At 41.0% G+C, this 23,663-nt stretch overlaps 1 protein-coding gene across 2 annotated transcripts in view; it reads right to left on the bottom strand.

Annotated features, from left to right (window-relative positions):
- The window catches only part of MRTFA (myocardin related transcription factor A), a 179,978-nt gene that overhangs the window by 99,760 nt on the left and 56,555 nt on the right, over nucleotides 1–23,663 (bottom strand). Inside the window, exon 1 of one of the 2 annotated variants that reach the window (XM_055396440.2) lies at nucleotides 7,641–7,963. The exons of the other annotated variant lie outside the window; for it this stretch is intronic. Within the exon in view, the coding sequence (XP_055252415.1) occupies nucleotides 7,641–7,686 (46 nt within the window). The 5' untranslated portion in view covers nucleotides 7,687–7,963. Of the gene's footprint in view, nucleotides 1–7,640; nucleotides 7,964–23,663 lie in introns of those variants that run through there. 2 annotated transcript variants of the gene reach the window in all.

The raw sequence follows: 23,663 nt of genomic DNA on the forward strand, positions 1-23,663 counted from the left end.
AAAAAAACAGATACAGCCACAGGCACAGAAAGGTTAAGCGATTTGCCCAAGGTCACACAGCTAGTAGCAGTGGCTGAGCTTAAAAAAAAAATATACTATTCTTCTCAACCTTTCTGACATCAGGACTCTCTTACTCTCTTACAGTTACTGACAATTTTGAAGAGCTTTTGCTTATATGAGTTGTATCTGTTACTGCTTATATAATAAGTTAAAACTGAAAACATTTAAAATATTTATTCTTTAAAAACAGCAATAAACCCACTGTATGTTAACATATTTTTATGAAAAAATACACTTTCCAAAATAAAAAATAATAGTAAAAAGTATCATTTTATCATTTATTTTTGCAAATCTCTTTAACATACAACTGAGACAGCTGAATTTTCATCCCTGATACTGCATCCAAGCTGTTGAGATGTCATACCACCATGTACGTCTGGAAAGCTGCACAGCACACTCACGAGACACCAAGAGTAAAAAAGGCAAATAACACATAAGTATAAATATGTAAGGGCTCCCCCAGTGGCCCAGCGGTAAAGAATCCACCTGAAGTGCAGGAAGTGCAGGAGACTCAGGTTCGATCCCTGGGTCAGGAAGACTCCCTGGAGGAGGGCATGGCAACCCACTCCAGTATTCTTGCCTGGGAAATTTCACGGACAGAGGAGCTTGGCGGACTACGGTCAATGGGGTTGTAAAGAGTTCGACGTGACTGAAGCAACTAAGCACTCACACGTAAGTATGTAAAGAAAGCGCTTCCAGCTCACATCCACTGAAGAGGTCTCAGGTGTGCCCAGAGGCCCCGAGACCACATTTTGAAAACCACCGCACTAGCTACTGCAGTGCATGCTACACAGGATACTTGAAAGACATGTTCTTAGGAACATACTTGCCTAAAACATATTCCAAATCTTTTGGTAAATCATTTATTCAAGAATTATTAAGTGCGTACTATGCAATGGGTACCTTTATAAGTACTGGAAACACAGTAGAAAATAAGACAGAAAAATCCCCTACTTTGAGGTATTTATTTTCTAGTAGGGAAAGACAGCAGTATCCAATAAACGAATAAACAAATCACATTAGTCAGTCCTCCATATCCACAGGCTCCGCATCCATGGATTCAACCACACACAGAACAAAAATATTCAGGGGAAAAAAAAATCAGAAAGTCCCCAAAACCAAAACTTTAATTTGCAGCACAGGCAACTCTTTATATAACATTAACCTTGTATTACGTATTGTAAGTAATCTAGACATGATTCAAAATGCGTACAGGTTACATGCAAATACCCTACCATTTTATATAAGGGACTTGCACATCCACGAATTTTAGTACTGGAGCTGGGGGTGGGCTGGAACCAATCCCCACAAAGGGATGACTGTATTCTATCAGATGGCAAGCAGTATGAAGACAAATAAAAGCAGCATTTTTAAAAAACAGGGTGGTCAGGGAAGGCCTAACTAAGAAAGTGACATGGAAAAGAGTTATGAAGTAGGTGAGGGAGCAGACCATGAGGCTACCCAGCAGAGAGTGTTCCGAGCAGAAAGAATAGCCAGTAGGCAAGCCCTGAAACAGGAGCACTGCCCAAGGTTTCTGCAGGGACAAGTGAGGCTGGCACGGCTGGGCCAGCAGCAGCAAGGGAAGAGGAGGCAGAGTGCAGTCTGAGAGGTACAGGGCTGGGGCCCTGAAGGCCCTGTAAGGACGGGGTCTGCGTCTGTGACTGAGAACCCGGGGCAGGTTCTCAGTGAGCAGGGATACAATCTGACTTTCATTTGACATGGAACATATAAGCGAGCAGTCTTTCAAGTAAAACACCTAAATTTAAACATATTTTCCATCTCTTATTGTGTGCCCTGAAGCCTCTCTGAGCCTCAGTGTTCTACCCTACAAACGAGAAGATACAGATAACCTCAAAGTTGTTGAGAAGATCAAATAAGATATTATATATAAAAACACTTTAAAATTATGACACTATAAAAATTTCACTGCTGAGTTTATTTTCACTATGTAACTGCCACAGACACCTCTTTTCAAGGCCCTCTGTACTCACCAGTCTGCTGCCGCCACCCCACTTACGTGCCTGCCCTGAGATTAAGTGTACCCCAGCCCCCTAACAACATGAGCTCAGCCTGACACTGCCCTTTGGCTTGGTGAGAGCAAGGCAGAGAATGTTGTTTTTTGTTGTTGATGGCAGAGCGGGAGGTTTTTAATTTTTTCCCCCTTGTTAGCATAAAAAAAATCCTTTCAAAAATAATGCATGTGGTAATCATAAAAGTGAAGTTCCAAAAAAAACAAGACTGTATGAGACTCATCTTTATTTAATTTGGCACGGCTGTAATAAAGCTAAAACTGTGGTTCATGGTCTTGACAGCCTGCCTCATCCAAAAGGAAACAAAAGGGACGAAGAAAAGATAGAGGCAGACAGATGAATTCAAATTCCTTTGATCTAGGCCCTAACTCTACGGGAACCTCAGATAAATTAACAAGCCAGAGAAAGGGCAGTAAGATGTAGTCCAGAATACTGATGACAGCATCGGTCTGTCTGCCTACCTGTCTTCTGATATCACCATCAAGGTATGAGATCATCAGCCAGGCCAGAGAAGGCAAGACAAGAGGGAGGTCCACCAGGGAAGCACAGGGCCTGCAGCATCTGCCTCTGCTTCCCAGGGGCAAGAGATGGATACCCAGGCACTGGATTTTATCTCCACCTCTTAAGATGTGAGTTAATCTGAGTAGTGATGGAAACCCACGATGGAAAAACCCAAAGAAAACCAAGATCTCTGGGGAAAATTATAAACAATCTCATACATTAAATGTCTCTGATGGTTTCTTTGTGAGTATGTTTTAGAAAGAGCACTAACATGGGAGTAGGTAAATGAATTCTCCTTCTGTGTCGGCCACTAGTTAATCATGTGACTACAGGAAATAAATAACTTCAACCAGCCAATTTCCTCATCTTAATTCAGTTCAGTCGTTCAGTCGTGTCCGACTCCTTGTGACCCCATGAATCACAGCCCGCCAGGCCTCCCTGTCCATCACCAACTCCCAGAGTTCACTCAAACTCATGTCCATTGAGTTGGTGATGCCACCCAGCCATCTCATTCTCTGTCGTCCCCTTCTCCTCCTGTCCCCAATCCCTCCCAGCATCAGAGTCTTTCCTAGTGAGTCAACTCTTTGCATGAGGTGGCCAAACTTTGCATGAGGTGGCCAAAGTATTGGAGCTTCAGCTTTAGTATCAGTCCTTCCAATGAACACCCAGGACTGATCTCCTTTAGAATGGACTGGTTGGACCTCCCTGCAGTCCAAGGGACTCTCAAGTCTTCTCCAACACCACAGTTCAAAAGCATCAATTCTTCAGCGATCACCTTTCTTCACATTAGTAGAGTCAAAAGGTAATTACTGCTGAAGGTTCTGGAGTTTTTAACTCCAGAGTGATGTGAACCCAAACAGATGGTTCCTTTAAGCACTAACGTATCACCAAAAAGGGCACAAGTTGTCTGCCCACCGTTTTCCTTTATTTTTATGAATTACTACTCCTCTCGCTCTAACCCATACTATTATAAAATATACAGGTCAGAAACAAACTGTAATGATCAGGGAACTAGAAGTTAAATAAATACACAGGAATTAAGTGTACAGACATCAAGGAAAGAGACAGTAAACGGACCAAGGAAACATTTTTATATGGTAGCATGTATGCTTCCCGGTGACTCAGACAGTAAAGAATCCGCCTGCATTGAGGGAAAACTGGGTTCGATCCCTGGGTTGGGAAGATCCCCTGGAGGAGGGCATGGTAACCCACTCCAGTATTCTTGCCTGGAGAATCCCCATGGACAGAGGAGCCTGGCGGGCTTCAGTCCATGGCATTGCGAAGAGTCAGACACAATTGAGCAACTAAAGCACACGTATACGGTACACACACACAAATTTTTAAAGGTACATAAAGTTAAAAGCAAACTAACAAAAGCTTTCTAAGGGACAAATCGAAGAGGATACGTAGAGGACTTCAGTGTATATTGTGCTGCATTTCTCAGGCTGGATACTGTGCCCATGGGCCTATGTGTTCTATATACCCTTGTAATATGTACTCCGTGTATTCCCTCCCAATTACAGGGTATCCCAAAAGAAGAAGGAGGCAGCAGAGGATGAGGTGGTTAGATAGCATCGCTGACTCAATGGGTATGAATCCAAGCAAACTCCAAGAGATGGTGAAGGACAGAGGAACCTGATGTGCAACAGTCCATGGGGTTGCAAAGAGTCTGACACGACTTAGCAACTGAACAACATAATCATAATGAATTTAAATGAGGACTCCACTGTTTTGTGAAGCAAAAAGTCTCTGCAGTCCCAATCTCCCAGCTTCCATCCCTTTACCCTGAGGCAGTCACTGTTACCAGCTCCTTACAGTCCTTCCAGAGACAGCTCATGTGCAGACAGATAGATCCTTCCAGAGATATCCTGTACAGAGACAAGAGAGGGGAGGCGGGTATAGGCTGTGGATGGAGTGTGGTGTCTGTGTGCGCGTGAGTGGGTGGGGATGTGCAGATATGCCCACAAGAGAGATGGAAAAAACACAGACTGGCTCCCTAACTGGGCCTCATCATGATCAGGTGTATGTCATGTGATCACACATACCTAAGAAACCGCTTCAGTCCTCTTCTCTACATGGAAACCCACCCCCTGCTGCAGAGTTACAAGCTAATAAGGAGACCGCATCAGCTGTATGCAGGGACAGGGCCTGCCTGATCAAAGCCTCACACAGTAGCTGTCAAGAGCTGAGCCCCAGCACTCCTCGGTTCTAAAACACACCAGAGTCAAGGCTGTACCCCAATATCCCCTTAGTCTTAGCTCCAGAAATTCCAAATGTCCACCTCAGATCATTAGCTTTCTAATCACACTGATCTAGGCAGGGTTCCACAGCGGTGCCAGGTGCTTTAATCCTCTAATGGTGTCTTGATGAGAACACCTGGGTTTAGCAGCGCACGTCACAGGCTGACCGACTGCACATCCTGAGATGCGAAAAGAACTTCGGTTGTGAGAGCTGTGCTTTCACATGCTGTGGGCAAGGCCTAGCTAAAATACCAGATGGTGATTAGAGGCTTCACGTCTTAGTATGACAACAGATCTTAAAATACTTCGATAAAATCTTGATTTAAAAGGCTTACACCTATTTATTAGGGGAGGTATGTCAAACCAGATATCTTCATTTAAAATTAAAAAAATACATGTCAGGAGCCAACACACAGATGAATATATTGTACCGCTTTTGAGAAGCTAATAATCTAATTAGGCAGACAGGAAAATGATAATCAGTCTACACTGTAAAGTCGGTGCTGCAGAAACAGAGAAGGAAGGGCTGATTCTATTGAGAGGCTTCACAAAAACGCTGCAGCTAAACTGGATCTCAAAGGGTTAGGAGGAGACCACCAGCAGTGAGGAGGATGAAAGTCTATATGTAAGTATGCCTCACCCAGATCGCCAAACTCCAAATACCAAACGGAAGTTGATATAAATACACAGTGTACCCTGGAACTTGGCTATAACATTCAGTATTTTAAAGTTTAACTTAGGGTAAAAATCTTATATTGTGAATCTTGTCTAAATGGCTTTCATTACCTTAAGCATTTCATTAAACAGTAGTTTCACCTATAAAGCCTATATACCTGGGAAACTCACTCACGGCTCACATAGATAGTCTAAATCTTTTTTTTTGGATAGTCTAAATTTTGTCTTTACTTTTTTTTAAAAAAATGACAGGCCCTTTTTTTTTTTTAATTAAAACTTCATAAGGGAAGTTTTTCATTTCCTATCATAAATATGCCTGTCATTTACTATTACAATCCAATATAATGGCTAGAGTATCAGAAGAAAACAGTAACAATTCCACAAAGCAACACAGTGCTAAGGTTTTTGAATATTTAGGAACCACAAGTACTAGAGATATCAGTTTGCTATTACTTCTTTCTATACCCAGTTTCTCTACTTTTATGAACATACACAAAAGAAAGAGGTTTGCATACATGATAGTCTCTGCAGACCTTTCATTCTACCTGTATCCAACACCCTTGTCAATTTCACCCACACTTGTCTAACATACTACTATCCTTTGAAAGTTTTATGAAGTAGCTGGTCCAACAGATGGGTGGCTAGCCCTACCCAACAAATGTCATTGGAAAAATGGCTCTTGGGCAAGACAAGAAAATACTAAGTAAGCCCCTTTCCCTTACCCAGAAAGAACAGTAAGACCCCAGCTCAGAGGAAAGCAAACAATCTTTTATTCTTTATTAAGAAGTTACTGGACTGAGATGATCTACAGGTAACAAGATGAATAAAGAAGGGAGAAAGAGTCCAAAGGCTAACCTGCACTTCCTAAAATAAAATGTGTCCTTGCCCACATACAGCAGAGAATGAAGATACAGAGCAGGGGTAAGAAAATCTGAGTCACTTTAACTGGGAACTATTTCATCAAAGACAGATGGGAAACATTCAGATAAGCACACAATCTTGTTTAGAACACAAAGCTCAACAGATCTGTGGGAGGAAAAGGAAAGGGACTTGGAATGCACAGCATATACGAACAGAAAGACTCAAGAAATAAATGACTTAGTCAAGGTCATCCATGAAACCAGAAAGAGCAGGACAGTAGTGGTGTCTTTCCTTTTTGTCCATACTCTGTCCATAAAGCGTAACCTGACAGCATCTCATTCGGTCTTCAGATGGATATCTGTGTCTGGCAGCATACTACCTAAGTGCTCCCTGAGGAGAGCAGTGAGACCAGTTCTGCCAGAGACAGTATCTGCCAGCACCAAGGAGTCTCACTTTCCTTCGAGTAAAGGCCAGTGGATGGGAAGAGGTCCCCAAATGCCACTTGTATGAATCTTTCAAGACAGTCTCTGAAACAGGAAAACACTACAGGCTACATTTTAGTAGAAGTCTAAAAATAACCAAAGAACATTCTCTATTTTTAGATATCTAACTTACAAGTTTAAGGACACTGAAAAGTAAAAGAAATCATTAAAAACAAACTGGAATTTTTTTTAATGTTTTAAAAGACACTTTTGAATTGGGAAGACTGTTTTCAAGAGAAAGAACCTCAAAAAGCCTGCATTCCTTCTGCTGACTGCCTCCTTGCTCCAACTTCCTTCATATTCAAAACTTAAAAGATTCCCAACCCTACATGTTAACAAGAGCATCCCCCAAAGAACCAAAAGACGAAACAGATAGGTTTCCCACAAAAGAGAAATTACAGCTAAGGAAAAATGTTAAGACAAGCTTTCACAGAGTCATTTAAAAAAGAGGCTAGATTAGTGATTAAACAGTACTGTACACAACAGCGAAAACAATTTAATCATCTTATATTAAAAGCAGCACCAGGACAATAACAAAATACCTAATTAAAGAAGACAAGCAGCTTTCCCTTACATGTCTCCTCACTGAGCAGCCTGAAGATTGATAAGCATCTAACCCAAAGCTATGTCTGAATATCTAGAATTTGCAATCAAGAGAAAATTATTTGGACAATTTATATTTACCCTCCCTCTGCCTTCCTCCTCATCTCCATCCAGTCCGAGTGCCAATGTGCCCAATGTTTTTTAAGAAACCTAAGGCAAAAAGGATTTGCAGGAAATATGGGAATTACCGGACTGTACAGCCATCATTAACATCTCAGGTTCCAGTAGCGTCATGATAGATTCTTCTCAGAAACAACAGCCCACAGATATCATGAAAAAAAATACTCAAAGTCACAGAAGAGGTTGTCTTCAGAGGCTACCGAAGCTTTCATAAATTCAGTCTCACGCCTTATGTTCAAATCAGACTGTGAGAACTCACTCCTCTTCTGAGTGCAGTTACCAATTCATCCACCCTTCACGCAAGTCAAGATGGCACAGAGTTGATTTACTGCCGACAGGAAACCAAAAAGCACTCAAGTTAAGACATATGAAGTGTGGTTAGAACAGTAAGCAAGCTCCTCCCCTTGCTATTCGGCTCTGGGGGGAGGGAAGAGAGGTACAGAAAGAGACCTTCAGAAAACAGATCAACTGCTTTTTTGTTTTCCTCTCTTTTCAAGAAGAGAGGATGAGGTTTTGTTGAAAACCTGAGTGTAAGGGACTCTGCTGCTAATACAGTTTAGAACAGATTAAGCAGAATCCAAACAACTCAATCTTATGAAAGACACAGCCCAATTACTGATCCATGAATGGGAGAATGGATGGGGATGAGGCACGTATAAACACATACACACAAATAAATATGCACTGTGAGTTATTTTCTGAAAAAGCGTTCCAACGGCTTTCTCATCTGTGATATTTATAGATAAGAGGCTAAGGAAGTTGAATATTTAACTACAGAAGCACAAATATTTCTCCACCCCCTCTCCAATTAAAATATCTGTTTCAAAAAGTCATCTGAATACATTCCAGAGCTATAATCTGTCTTTTCGATCTGCCAACCCCTTAAAAGAGCTCCTTACTTGTGCCTGTGTAAGACATGGGCTGTGTGAACAGACAGCTTACTGATGTTATTTGACTCTTCTAAAATGCTTTATGATCTGACTGGATGCTTGAAACACGTACGAAGACAGTTACAGAAATAAGAATTTCTCCTTCCTCATAAAGAAATGTCAAGTCATTTTCCACTAGCACAGAGCAAGATCTGAATAAAAACGAATGTGGACATTTTAACCTTTCATCACAAAACTGAAAAGAAACTAAAATCCTGTCAAATTATAGCAATTTTCATTTATCCAAAATTAAAAACATTCATTCCCTTCACAGAACATTTTACTGAAAGTCTTAATAAGGATAGTAAGATGTCTTTTAGCTTATCTGATTGACTTTTAAATAGCTGAAAACTAGAAATCCATTTTTGGTATGGTTAACCAGAAGGCCTCCATTTTTCTGGTTAAGTGACAGCCTGTATCTTGAAAGTCTACTGGGGGAAACAAGCCCAGCAAATGCCTTAATGCTCACATAGTCACACAAATGATAAATGAAAGTGCTGAGAGGCCTTAGAAGAGAAAACCGTCTCAGAATGATTGAGGGCAATACTCTGTTACTAGAAGAGAGTGAGCAATGCAGATTTGGGGCAGGGGAGTCTGTGGAGGAGAAAAAAAAAAAACTTTCTTTCTTTCCCACTCCAAGAACATCATGTTTAAAAGAAAAGCCAGAAAAGCTCTATATAGAGCTGTGGGAATGACTCAACAGGCAATGGAGCAGCAGTCACGCTCTGGGAAGAGAAGCATTCTCACTGGCCCCTTCTCTCCACCAAGTTCTCAAACTGTCTCATGAAAAATGTGTAAATTCTTTGGTCAGAGGTTACCAACAAAAGGAAAAGAATCCCGAACAGCTTGAGTCATCCCTGTATCCCTATGTGGGCCAGACAATTTGCTACATGAGGGTTTTTCAAACGAGACAAGTTCTCACAGTTCTGTACTTACAGGAAAATAAATACAAACTTTAAGATTCCAGCAGAGAAGATGGTGAAAGGGGCACAGGGCTATTTCCCTCCAGCCAAAACTTTTCTCAGAATGCAACAACTGTCCATATTCCAGCCCCACAGAGATACAGTGCTGACCGTCATGTGCTGGTAGTAACATAAACAGTTCACAGTTCAACCGATCTGTTAACTTTTCACAGCAACTCCACAGTCATTTATTTCATCTGCACTATGGGATAAAAGAAGCAAAACAAAAAGTTTTTAAAACAGAAAGCCAAAAAATTAATCTTAAAAAAAAAAAAAAGAAACCAGTAAGCAACATCATCTTTGCCTACCGCTAGGATTTTGCATTCACCCTGAAGAGTAACAGCACAGCATGAGACTCACTGGGAAAACTGCATTTAAAATAGGTGTCACAATGCCTAAACTCTGAACACAGCTTCTGATCCACTAATGGTGGGGCAATTTAGCAAAATTTCATAGAAAGGGAGCTAGAGTAAACTTGGAAAAGGTCTCTGCACAAGTGAACATGATTTTCAAGTTGATGACACCAAGGGAATGAAGGGTAATGATCTTAATTCCCAATAAAATAAAAGCTCTTCCGCTTTTAATCATAACACTCTAGCTAATTAGCACAAATTTCATATGGTCTACAGTCTCTATTAATCCGCTCTAAAGGGACTTAATAACTGCAGGATAGTAAATATAGTTTACTCATAAAGCTGTCCCACCCACCACCAGCTCCCCAAAGGCCTTTAATGTTCATAATCAAGAGGAACGAGACAAGCCCTTATCCCACTCGACTTTCCTTCTAGATCTGTCACGGTTTCCATACTCTTCCTAAAACTTCCTATTTCCTTGCCCGCCTTTGAAAATCCTCTCTCTCGGACTTTCCCTCTCAGAATTCTAACTGGCTCCTCTCTCTCTGCCCCTCACAGGGGCACCCCTTCCTGTCCTCTTGTACACATTCTCCCAGGGCAACCTCAGCTTTTCTTAAGGTTTACCACCACCTACATACTGATCTGTATCTTGCTTTGTCTTTACTTGTAAGCTACCAACCATGCATTGCTACCTGGCTTGGCTGTCCTAAACTCAGTATGTACAAAAGCGAACTTGCAATACCACTGCTCCGCACCAGCTCCTCAAGATACGTTGCTTCCATGTGCCATAACTTAGGGAACCGTGCTCAGGCTCTAAACCAGCAACTTAGACCCCCTCTCCCGTCCTTTAGCCCCAAACATTCAACTTTAACTGATTATCTTATAACTTATTCCTCAAATCCATCTTTTTATCTTATTCCATCTTTTTTGTTCCACCTTTACAACCAGTGCTTTATTTTAGGTCCCTAATAGTTCTTGCCTGGAGCACAGGAACAGCTTTTAAAAACATTACAGAATGGTGCAAACAAACACAAAGCAAGAAAGAAAAGCATAATAATCAGCTTATGTAGCTCATCCCTTAGCTTCAAAATGCATCAATACATGCTTGCTCCCCCTAGCACCCAGCCAGTTCTGGATCGCTCTGGAACACTCGGGCTTCCCAGCTGGCACTAGTGGTAAAGAACCCGCCTGCCAATGCAGGAGACCTGGGTTTGATCCCTGGGTCAGGAAGATACCCTGGAGAAGGAAATGGTAACCCACTCCAGTGTTCTTACCTGGAGAATCCCACGGACAGAGGAGCCTGACGGGCTATACAGTCCAGGGGGATGCAAAGAGTCAGACACGACTGAAGTGACTTAGCACAGAACACACACTCTGGAGCAAATTCTAGGCATCATCTAATTTCATCTTTATTCTATACCTTGAAAAGAAGAACTATCTCCTTAAATAATTACACTACCATTACCACACCTAAATTTTAAAAAATTGTTCAATATTATCCAACTATCCAGTAGATGTTCAAATACTCCCTCCTGTCTCATAAATTCTTTAGAAATGATTTATTCAAATCAGAGTCCAACAGGGCAACATACTGCATTTCATTAATATGTCTCTTAAATCTCTCTTTTATTTGCCACACCACCCAGCCTGTGGGATTTTAGTTCCTTGACATGAGATCAAACTTGGGCCCCAGGCATTCCGAGTCCTAACCACTAGACTGCCAGGGAATTCCCTCTTAAAGCTCTTTTAATCTACAGATTACTACTTCCTCTTTTTCTGTACTTTGTTGAAAATAACCAGATAGCTTCCCCAAGTTTGGGCTTTGCTAACTGTATCCCAAAGATGTCATTTAACATGCCTCTCCATCCCTTTATAGCCAGTAAGCTAGGAGTTAGAGAGTCATGATCCAATTCAGGTTCAAGTTTCTCACCAGAATATTTCACAGGTGGCAGTGTGTGTACTTCGGCAATAGCTTCTTAACTGTACTCCTTCTCCCCAGCCTTGCCTCAATTAAAAAACATCCCTGCTACCAACTGACTCTTATCCTTCAAAACTCAGTTTAACTGCTGCTTTCTCCAGAAAGCCTCTGGGATCACACCCTCCACAGATGTGCTAAATACCTCTCACTGATGCTCCCAAAGAACCTGTGCCCAACTCTATTACTGCTCCTTACCATGTGGCTTAATGTCTCTGTGTGAACAGAGCTCACACAGCGCCTAACGTGTGACAGCATTCATAAATGTATGCCAAATGGAATGGCAACCCCTATTTATCTCAGCAAATTCTAACAGCATGGGAGAAGTTCGTAACAAAAGAATCCCCACCTACCCAGAAAAGGCAGGTGGTCTGCTCCAATTTTCATCAGAACACATGCTGAAGTGCCATTAATTATAAACCTTACATGAGGAAGACTAAAATTATCCACAGTACTGAGGTATAGGGTTAACATAAATAAGGACATCCACAATAAAAACCTCAGGAATGTTAACTGCTAATAACAATGAAAATGCTCAAACTGTAGGCCATGAGTAGAAGAAACCAGAGAAACAGAGAGCCTGGCTCACCTAACAAACCAAGCAACACTTTAAGCATTGAAAGCGATCAGATTCACTAACAATTGACAGCAGTTTCTATGATGGAATGTAGTATACACAGGTATACACAAAATTAAGAATGCCTTTCAGTGATCTCTGTGGGATTTCAGAACACAGAAATGTAATCTTGTTCCCATGTCCATTTCTCCCATCCAAGTACCAATCAGGCCCAACCCTGCTCGGCTTTGAAGATCAGACGAGATCCCATGTCCATTTCTGATTTGGGTTCTCACAAGTATTTGCAGTTTACTGAGGTTCAGCTCTACAAAGATCGTCATCACACACACTGAATTTTTACAGGCTCCAACCAGTTAGATCTCTCCCCCAGACACCTGGTGTTGGGCAAAGTGAAAACACCCAAAAGATAACAAAACCCAACACCCAGGCAAGTTGTTACAGGTCCTGGGCAGTTTCCAACTTCTGTGAATGCAACGGACTACTGATGAAAAACCCAGCCAAGACCTGTCAACCTGGGAGGTTCACACATTACCATAGGTATGCAATTCCTCAGCCTCAGAACCAACAAAGGCTATTCCTCCAGCTAATTTTTCAAAGGACAGTCAACGTTAAGGAGTATGATAGCCATAAATATGAACAGCCAGCTTATTTATATGGCATGTCGGAAATATCATCATGTATGGTGTCACCACCAGTGAAGGCACAAAGACAAGGATGAACCACATGCCACCGTCTCTGCCTTTGAGGAACTCATCATCAGAGAATCTCTAACGAACAAGCAAAAGAAGAACAAAGAGTCACATAAATAAGAATACAAACAAAAAGCTAAACAAACATGAAAGCAGCAGCAACTGGTTCTGGTTACCAGAGATCTGGATTGCTCCTTAAGGGAAAGATGATGTGAGCTGGCTCTTAAAAGTCACGAGAGTTTATCAGTTTCTTTTCCAGTTCCCAACTTGACACACATGTATACCCATGAATCATAAAATAATATAGCCATAAGAAACCCAGTTTTGACCAAATCCAGCCCCTTATTCAGAGAACTAAGAGTGAGAGACATGTAAGAAACTCTTCTTTCAATTCCTGACAAGTAGTTCCCAGTCTGTCACTTGAGTACTTGTGGGAGAACCTTAAAAATGACATTTTAGTGAGAAAGGAATGGTCCATTTAGTGACAGATGGAATGGTCAAAAATGATGACAAACATTTGGGGAAAGATTACTCTTCAATAATTATCAAAGAAATACAAACTGAAATGAAAACATTTCAACAATCACATCAGCAAAGTCCTTCACAAATAAGACTATCAATGCTATTAAATAAGCCAGGCACTCAAACAGGGTTGACAGATGTGTACATTGGTGGGTCGTTTTGGAATGGAACAAGACAACGTATTTCTCAAGAATTTCAACTGTTAATACGACCCAGAAAGGCCCCTTGCTGCTGCTGCTGCTGCGTCACTTCAGTCGTGTCCGACTCTGTGTGACCCCATAGACGGAAGCCCACAAGGCTCCCCCGTCCCTGGGATTCTCCAGGCAAGAACACTGGAGTGGGTTGCCATTTCCTTCTCCAATGTGTGAAAGTGAAAAGTGAAAGTGAAGCAGCTCAGTCGTGTCCGACCCTTAGCGACCCCACGGACTGCAGCCTACCAGGCTCCTCCATCCATGGGATTTTCTAGGCAATAGTACTGGAGTGGCTTGCCACTGCCTTCTCCAGAAAGGCCCCTTACTACCTACTTATTTCACATCACTTTCTTTCTCTCTCTCCACTAACAGAATGATACTCGTTCAGTTCTTATGTTCCAAGTTTTCCCCAGAACCCTTGTCACAGACCCCTTTCCCCACCTCCTCCTCTCCCCCAGTCTTAACACTGGTTATGCCCTCTTTCCTTAGATGGGCCAATCACACACTACTTGTGCTTTGGTTATCAGTCTAAATGTCGCTTCCTCAAAGAGGCCTTTCCTGACCACTCCCACCCAACCCCCAAATTAGAACAATCACCACTGATTTTGCTCTTCTGTATGACATCTTGTGCTTTTTCCCCCCAAGCACTTCCCAAAATTTTTAACTATGAATTGGCTTGTATAATTGTTTAATCTTTCTCTTTCACTAAACTCCATGACAATGAAAACCTTATCTGTCTTGTTCCTTACTTGCTGTCCAATACTGAGCATACAGGTGATGCTCACTAGTCACTAAATAAATTTCTTCAGTGTTAAAATGGTCAAATTCTTTAAGCCAGTATTTTCACTTCTAAGGAAATAACTCAAAATGCAGAAAGACTTTAAAAATGTTCATCCAAATATTAGTGTAAGTGCAAAAAAAAATGAATCAAATGTCCAATCAGTGGGGAAATTAACTCAATGATGATACAGAACATAAGTTTTACACATCATGAAAGGCTGTTTATAAAAACATATTTCAGTGGCTGAAAAATCTTGAGTTAAATGCTAAATAAAAAAAAAAAAGACAGCTGAATCGATAGTACTAGTTCAGTCATTTTTCAAACATACATTTAGAAGAAGCTACAGGGAAATAAACCATGTGCCAATAGGAATTTTCTCTGGGAGACAGGAGTTAATCTTGAATGCTTGTTCATTTTGAGGGAGATTCTACCTAGTATCTGTTTTCCAGGTGCCTAGCACAACATGCGCAGAAGGCAATGGTAGCCCACTCCAGTACTCTTGCCTGGAAAACCCCATTGACGGAGGAGCCTGGTGGGCTGCAGTCCATGGGGTCGCTAAGAGTCAGACACGACTGAGCGACTTCACTTTCACTTTTCACTTTCATGCATTGGAGGAAGAAATGGCAACCCACTCCAGTAGTCTTGCCTGGAGAATCCCAGGAACAGGGGAGCCTGGGGGGCTGCCGTCTATGGGGTCGCAAAGAATCGGACGCGACTAAGGAGCAGCAGCAACAGCACAACATGTGAGGAATACTCACGAACGGGAAATCGATTCTCTCTTAGTACTGAGATGAAATAGGTTATGAAATTCTCTAAATCACATTACAAAGAGAACTGCTTAATGAACTAACATGCTTAAGATCTGGGCATTTTTCACATTGGCTAATCTAAAAAAACCCTTAACAATCAGGCTTCCTGAGGAAATTAAGTAACAAAACTCCTTTCTCCAAGAAAAGAATATAATTTGGATCAGAAACTGCCCACTCAAAACTTTTTACTTTTCCCAGCAGTTAATTAGTACCTCCTGTGCAACACTAAAGCATGAAAGGGCACAGTGTACCCTTGAAGGAAAAAAACAACATTATCTGCCCTTTCTTCCACAGGTTACACGTATGGAAAACAAATGAGTATTTCCTAAGTTTTACACAAAGGAGAAAAATCTATGAAAGGGGAACAAACGTGTCCTTTACGAACGTGTCCTTTTCACTCCCATTCTATTCTGTTCATTTCTCTTTACATAACTCTTCTCATTCCACCCAGCAGAGCCTATAGCAGACACATACAAACTTACACCTGTTATTCCAGAAAAATACTTGGGATCAGAAACAGCACTTAGAAAGTTAAAAAAATTAAATGATACTGCAACAGTATTAAAACATACGAAACTTTAAAAAATAAATCTAACAAAAGATGTGTAAAACCACCACACGGAAAATTATAAAAATCTCATTAGGAGATTCAGAAAATCTAAATAAATGGAGAGGGAATTCCCTGGTGGTACAGTAGTTAAGACTGTGTGGCCACAGGATTGGAAAAGGTAAGCTTTCATTCCAAAGAAGGGCAATGCCAAAGAATGTTCAAACTATCCCACAATTGCATTCATTTCATACGCTAGCAAGGTAATGCTCTCAAAACCCTTCAATCTAGGTTTCATCAGTTCGTGATTCAAGAACTTCCAGATGCACAAGCTGGATTTAGAAAAGGCAGAGGAAACAGAGTTAAAATTGCCAACATCCACTGGATCATAGAAAAAGCAAGGGAATTCCAGAAAAACATCTATTTCTACTTCACTGATTACGCTAAAAACCTCTGACAGTGTGGATCACAACAAACTGTGGAAAATTATTAAAGAGATGGGAATACCAGATCACTTCACCTGTCTCCTGAAAAACCTGTATGCAGATCAAGAAGTAACAGTTATAACCGAACATGGATCAACGGACTGGTTCCAAACTGGGAAAGGAGTACATTAAGGCTGCATATTGTCACCCTGCTTATTTATATGCAGAGTATATCATGTGAAATGCCAGACTGGATGAATCACAAGCTGGAATCAAGATTGCTGGGAGAAATATCAACCACCTCAGATATGCAGATGATACCACTTTGTTGGCAGAAAGTGAAGAGGAACTAAAGAGCCTCTTGATGAGGGTGAAAAATGAGAGTGAAAAAGCTGGCTTAAAATTCAACATTCAAGAAACTAAGATCATGGAATCCGGTCCCATCACTTCATGGCAAATAGAAGGGAAAAAGTGGAAACAGTGACAGATTTTATTTTCTTGAGCTCCAAAATCACTGCAGATGGTGACTGCAGCCATGAAATTAAAAGATGCTTGCTCCTTGGAAGAAAAGCTATGAACAACCTAGACAGCATATTAAAAAGACATACTTTACTGACAAAGGTCCATATAGTCAAAGCTATGGTTTTTCCAACAGTCATGTACGGATATGAGAATTGGACCATAAAGAAAGCTGAGCGCTGAAGAACTGATGCTTTCAAACTTTGGTGCTGGAGAAGACTCTGGCAATCCTAAAGAAAATCAACCCTGAATATTCTTGGAAGGACTGAGGCTGAAGCTCCTATACTTTGGCCACCTGATATGAAGAGCCAAATCATTGGAAAAGACCCTGATGCTGGAAAGATTGAGTGCAGGAGGAGAAGAGGGAGACAGAGGATGAGATGGTTGGATGGCATCACTGACACAACAGACATGAGTTTGAGCAAGCTCCAGGAGACAGTGAAGGACAGGGAAGCCTGGTGCACTGCAGTCCCTGGGGTTGCAAAGAGTTGGACCAACTTAGCAACTAAACAACAACACTGAACAAAAGAAGATATAATCATGCCATTCACATAAACTTCAACTAAACGGTGGTTTAGTTGCTAAGTTGTTTCTGACTCTTGTGACTCCAAGGACTGTAGCCTGCCAGGCTCCTCTGTCCATGGGATTCTCCAAGCATGAATACTGGAGTGGGTTGCCATTTCCTTCTCCAGGGGATCTTCCCAACCCAGGGATCGAACCCGGGCCTCCTGCATTGCAGGCAGATTCTTTACCAACCGAGCTATAAGGAAAGTCAAAAATATAGAGGATACTGGTGGTAGTGATTTAGTCTGTAGCACTTAACATGGGAAAGAAAAACAAAGAAATTTGGTATTGGTTAGCTCTGATAAAACAGCTAATAGTTTGTTCATTAAAGTACAGGAGAGGGGACTTCCCTGGTGGTCCAGTGGTTAAGAATCTGCCTTGCAATGCAGGGGACAGGGGTTCAACCCTAGGTTGGAAAACTAAGATCCCAAGTGCTGCAGAGCAAGTAAGCCCAAGCCACAACTGCTGAGCCACAACTACAGAGTCCTGTGCTGCAACTACTGAGCCCATGTGTTGAAACTAACACCTGATGTAGCTAAATGAATGAATTTAAATTAAACTTAAAAATAAAGGAAAAACTAGTAGCTGTGGTCCAAGTTATTCTTCTGTACTTTTCAACACCTTCCTTCCTTTATAAATATCTGCTGAATAATCATTTCCATACTGGTCACGGTAGTGAAAAGGAGCAGGATTGTAGGAAGGTACAAATGACTGTCCTGAAATAAAATTTTAAAAGTCAAGGATAAAATAAAAGGTCAAGAATACAATCTCCAAAATACCAGCTTTCTCTTAGAAACATTTATGAACTTGTCATCCACTGAATTATCTAACTTATGTCTGTAATGCCTTCCCAGTAAACCATTCCATGTAACTACTATTTATTGTGTCTTAAATCCATAACACCCAAACTTCAAGAGGCACGCCTCTTAGGGTATAAGCAAGTCCCCAACATATAAATGGATTATATTCAAAAACCTCATTTGTAATTTGATCATTTGGAATATGGAATGTACTTTCCCACAAAGGCCATGAAATATGAAATATGGCAAAATTCCCAGGGTTGCCCACAAAGCCTATAAGGTAACTAAAATGTAATATACTTGCAATGAGAAAAGGGGGCAAATCGTATTTCAGCTCCCATCCTAGAGGCTCTTGAAAACAGGTTTTATGCAGTCTCAGCCAGTTCTGAAACTCATTCATACTTGAAAGACCATTATCAGTATAAAGAAGGGGTGGATGCGTAGGGAAGAGACAGCCAAAGAGTACTGCGCCATTAAAGGAAGAAGCAAAGTAAAACTTAAATTTTCCATCATGACACATTCATTCAATGTGTGCCAGAACTCCTGCAGCTGGAGCCAAAGGGGACGGTGTTAGCTCATTAGAGAGTTTTTTCCAGGCTTCTCCAAGCCCAGGCTGGAGAGAATGAATCTACAGGTACGTCAAACTTATCTTTTAGAAGACGACAGAGGACTAAAATACACCTTGAATCACTCTCTCAACTTTTTCCAATTAGGTCAGTAAAGGTCAGGTTAACCAAAGACACCTCCTCTCAACAGAATTCCAATTTCCCCTGTTAAGGAAATTGAAGTATCATGACTTAGACTGCCTACTCCATAAGAATCCTTGCTCAACCAGTGAGTTTCCATTAAGATAGGCTTCTAAAAGAAAGATTGAGAAGGAAAACTTCACTCCACCTTTTCAACATAGAATACATCATCCATGAAAAAGTACCTCCTCTAAACCCCAGAAATTATTTTGCTATAGAAAATCACACTTCCCAATTTCACAACCCCCTCAGGGATTTTCCATTTCTGCTCTTACCTTTACCTCCCTACCAATAACCGTGCAAAACAGACCTAGTGCAAAATATAATAATTTTCCCCTTTTGACAGAAAGAAGTACCACTAAGATGAACAAATACAAGACACAATTATGGCCAGGAAAGCAACACAACTAGATGCTAACAACACCGCCCCAGTCCAGATACTCACCTGTTGGCTCCTGGATGGAATAAAAAAGAAACTAGTAAGATCTTTCACCACGGACACAGCTCTTCTGCAACTTTCCAGTTTTCTTAACTTGATTAATAACTCCTATTTTCCCCCTATAATAACAGAATCTGATTTTGATAGTCATTTTAACGATTTCTGCCAAGCACTTAGTATTCCTGGCCATTGCTATACATTCCATAAGGTATTTTTCTGTAGTCAAACTTCTTATAGATTATTTCTTTATTAAGCCTGTCCCCTCTTCTTCAGCATTATTCTAATACCAGTATTTCACCACTGCTTCCTTTCTAATGTTGAATACAATTTCAATTTGGGGGGTTTATTTTCTCCTGCCAAAACAGCAATTATGCTGTACAAACCATTGTGTTTCTCTGTCAATTGTAAGTATCCATATTCTCCTATAAGCAAGATCACAATGAATGAATATGGCACTCCTGGCAGTTAGGAGACCATTCTAGCAACTGAAGAGGTTGGCTCAGACACAGCTCAAACTAACAGAGACAGATGACCTAGATCAGAAGTTTTCAACTTGTGCCCTTTCAAGAGTAGCCTGAGGGGCAGGGTGCCAAGCAAACAGGGCTCTGGCTTCTTCATACAGGTTTCTGCCAACCCAAGCAGCTGTTGTACACACTGAACTTATATATGTAATTTCAAACTTACAGAGATCTTCAACTTAAAAAAAGTAGTTAAGACTTCTGGTCTAAATGTTTTATCACTAATTAAGACAATCAAAGAATGACTCCACAAAATACTTCACCTGTAAATAAATGGACTCAGTCTTTCTTTCAGTCTAAACCATAAATTAAACAAGTTATTTTTTTTCTGTCCAACAAAAGTCAATAATCACTTTATTAACTGCTCAGATCTAATAAAGCAGCGTTTCAGTGAGTTAATAGTTTTAGTTCCACCACTCATTCATTTGCTCACACATTCCACAAACATTTATCAAACACCTTGATACTCAGATCAAGAGCACTAGCATCGCCAACAGATACTGGTTAGAAATGCAGAATCTCTATGGATAAACAACAAGGTCCTACTATAGGAGAGGAAACTATATTCAATATGCTATGACAAACCATGATGAAAAAGAATATGTACATAAATTTATATCTGAATTACTTTGCTGTACAGTAGAAATTAACACAACATTGTATATTAACTACACTTCAATAAAAAAATGTTTTTTAATGCAGAATCTCAGGCCTCACCCAGATCTATAGAATCAGAATCTGCATTTAACAAGCACCCATCTTGATTCCCTGATAGCTCAGTTGGTAAAGAATCCACCTGCAATGCAGGAGACCCCAATTTGATTCCAGGTTTGGGAAGATCTGCTGGAGAAGGGACAGGCTACCCATTCCAGTATTCCTGGGCTTCCCTGGTGGCTCAGCTGGCAATGCAGGAGACCTGGGTTCAATTCCTGGGTCGGGAAGATCCCCTGGAGAAGGAAAAGGCCACCCACTCCAATTCCATGGACTGTATAGTTCATGGGGTCACAAAGAGTTGGACACACCTGAACAACTTTCACTTCCTGATTCATGAGTACTAAAGATACCATTCATCTCACTCACAACTGCACTCATCTCACACGCTAGTAAAGTCATGCTCAAAATTCTCCAAGCCAGGCTTCAACAGTACGTGAACCATGAATTTCCAGATGTTCAAGCTGGTTTTAGAAAACGCAAAGAGACCAGAGATGAAGTTAACAACATCCGGTGGATCATCAAAAAAGCAAGAGAGTTCCAGAAAAACATCTATTTCTGCTTCATTGACTACGCCAAAGCCTTTGACTGTGTGGATCACAATAAACTGTGGAAAATTCTGAAAGAGATGGGAATACCAGACCACCTGACCTGCCTCCTGAGAAATCTGTATGCAGGTCAGGAAGCAACAGTTAGAACTGGACATGGAACAACAGACTGGTTCCAAATAGGAAAAGGAGTACATCAAGGCTGTATATTGTCACCCTGCTTATTTAACTTATATGCAGAGTACATCATCAGAAACGCTGGGCTGGATGAAGCACAAGGTGGAATCAAGATTGCCAGGAGAAATATTAATAACCTGAGATATGCAGATGATACCACCCTAATGGCAGAAAGTGAAGAACTAGAGTCTCTTGATGAAAGTGAAAGAGGAGAGTAAAAAAGTTGGCTTAAAGCTCAACATTTAGAAAACTAAGATCATGGCATCCAGTCCCATCACTTCATGGCAAATAGATGGGGAAACAGTGGAAACAGTGACAGATTTTATTTTTTTGCACTCCAAAATCCCTGCAGATGTTGACTGCAACCATGAAATTAAAAACGCTTACTCCTTGGAAGGAAAGTTATGACCAATCTAGATAGCATATTAAAAAGCAGAGACGTTACTTTGCCAACAAAAGTCCGTCTAGTCAAGGCTATGGTTTTTACAGTAGTCATATATGGATGTGAGAGTTGGACTACAGAGAAAGCTGAGTGCTGAAGAATTGATGCTTTTGAACTGTGGTGTTGGAGAAGACAGTTGAGAGTCCCTCGGACTGCAGAGAGATCCAATCAGTCCACCCTAAAGGAAATCAGTGGAAGGTGAAGCTGAAACTGCAATACTTTGGCCACCTGATGCGAAGAACTGACTCATTTGAAAAGATCCTGATGCTGGAAAAGATTGAAGGCAGAAGGAGAAGGGGACAACAGAGGATGAGATGGTTGGATGGCATCGCCAACTCAATGGACACGAGTTTGGGTAAACTCCGGGAGCTGGTGATGGATCAGGAGGCCTGGCGTGCTGCAGTCCATGGGGTCACAAAGAGTCGGACAGGACTGAGCAACTTAACCGAACTGAAAGATATCACAATAAATAAAACATAATCCTTTCTTTCACAGTTTCTTATCTAGTCAAATATGAGAACAAATAAGTAGGTAATTATGCACAGGGTTCTGAAGAACACAAAGGGCAAGCCCCTAACCTGAGGGTCTGAGAAAGAAGTCCTGAAGGAAGCAGCACCTTCCCCTGGTTCCAGACTTGAAAGAAACAACAGTCAGAAGAGGAGGAGGAAGAAGGTCCTTCCAGGAAGGAAAAAGAGGACATGAAGTGGAACTAAGCTGTGGAAGTGTCTCTTATGGGAAAACCTAACTATTTTATTGGGAGCAGGCAGAGATGAGGGGCAGGGCAGAAGCTGGCTGTGAAGATCTGCCAGGGTGAGAACAAGGGGAGGAACTGGGAGCTGCTAAGGGAGTTCATAAAGGAGAGCATCAGCCTCATTTATGGCTCAGAAAGATCATCCCAGGGGCCACAGGGACAAGATCTAAAACAAGGAGACATGAGTTAGAAGGCCATTCTTGGAGTAATCCAAATGTGACATTATTAAGAGTTTGAACTAAGTGTCAGCCACAGAGACTGCAAGAAAAGAATGAATTCAGTAGAAATGACCATTGTGAAATTTACAAAAATCGGTGGCTGGGATGAAAGAGGAGAAAGAAAGAAGATGGAATAAAAAATTACTTTTGGAGGACAATTTGGAAATAATGACTTTAAGATTAAAAACTTCACACTCAAAGATGCTGCTTTTGCCATCAGAAGGACAGTGTTCTTTATGTCCTTATCTTTTCATACACTCCTGCAAGTTTGTCCTACAGTTACCTGCACCAAGATTTATACCAAGATGTTTATTGCAGTTTTATTTATAACATAAAAAAATAAAACCAAGGCAAGAGTTTCAAAGGAGACTGGCTAAATGCTGCATACACACTATTCAAATATCAAGCAGAGAAAAACATTTTCTAAGACAGCTGAATGATATAGCAAAACCTCATAAAACAATATTACATGAAACTAATTTATACAGAGTATATACACGTAAGAGTAAACAAATAAATGAACAAACAAAGAACGACAGAAAATATACTAACTGCTCCTACTGGCTATCACTGAACTGCACAGTTCTGAGAGAATTTTTCTTGTCTTTTTTCCTACACTTTATCTGATTATGAAACAAATGAAACTCTTTAAGTTTTCATTCAGAAAGAAAACAAAACAACCCCCTGTTCTGAACACCTGGGTAAAAAGTGGTCCCAATTCCTACAATGAAGAATTCAGGAGTAACAGCAATAAGATGATGAGTTTTGGTCTGAGCATATTCAGTCTATAGCACATCCAGTGAAGACACAAGGCAGCCAAGCGTAAGAGTCTGGACTCAGGGCAGAGACGTGGCCTGGAGATAGAATATGGAGTCAATGGCATATCATGGTTAAGTCA

Source organism: Moschus berezovskii, chromosome 6, assembly GCF_049115385.1.
Source record: "Moschus berezovskii isolate FMDL1 chromosome 6, NW_MosBer_1.0, whole genome shotgun sequence".
Classification (NCBI taxonomy): domain Eukaryota; kingdom Metazoa; phylum Chordata; class Mammalia; order Artiodactyla; family Moschidae; genus Moschus; species Moschus berezovskii.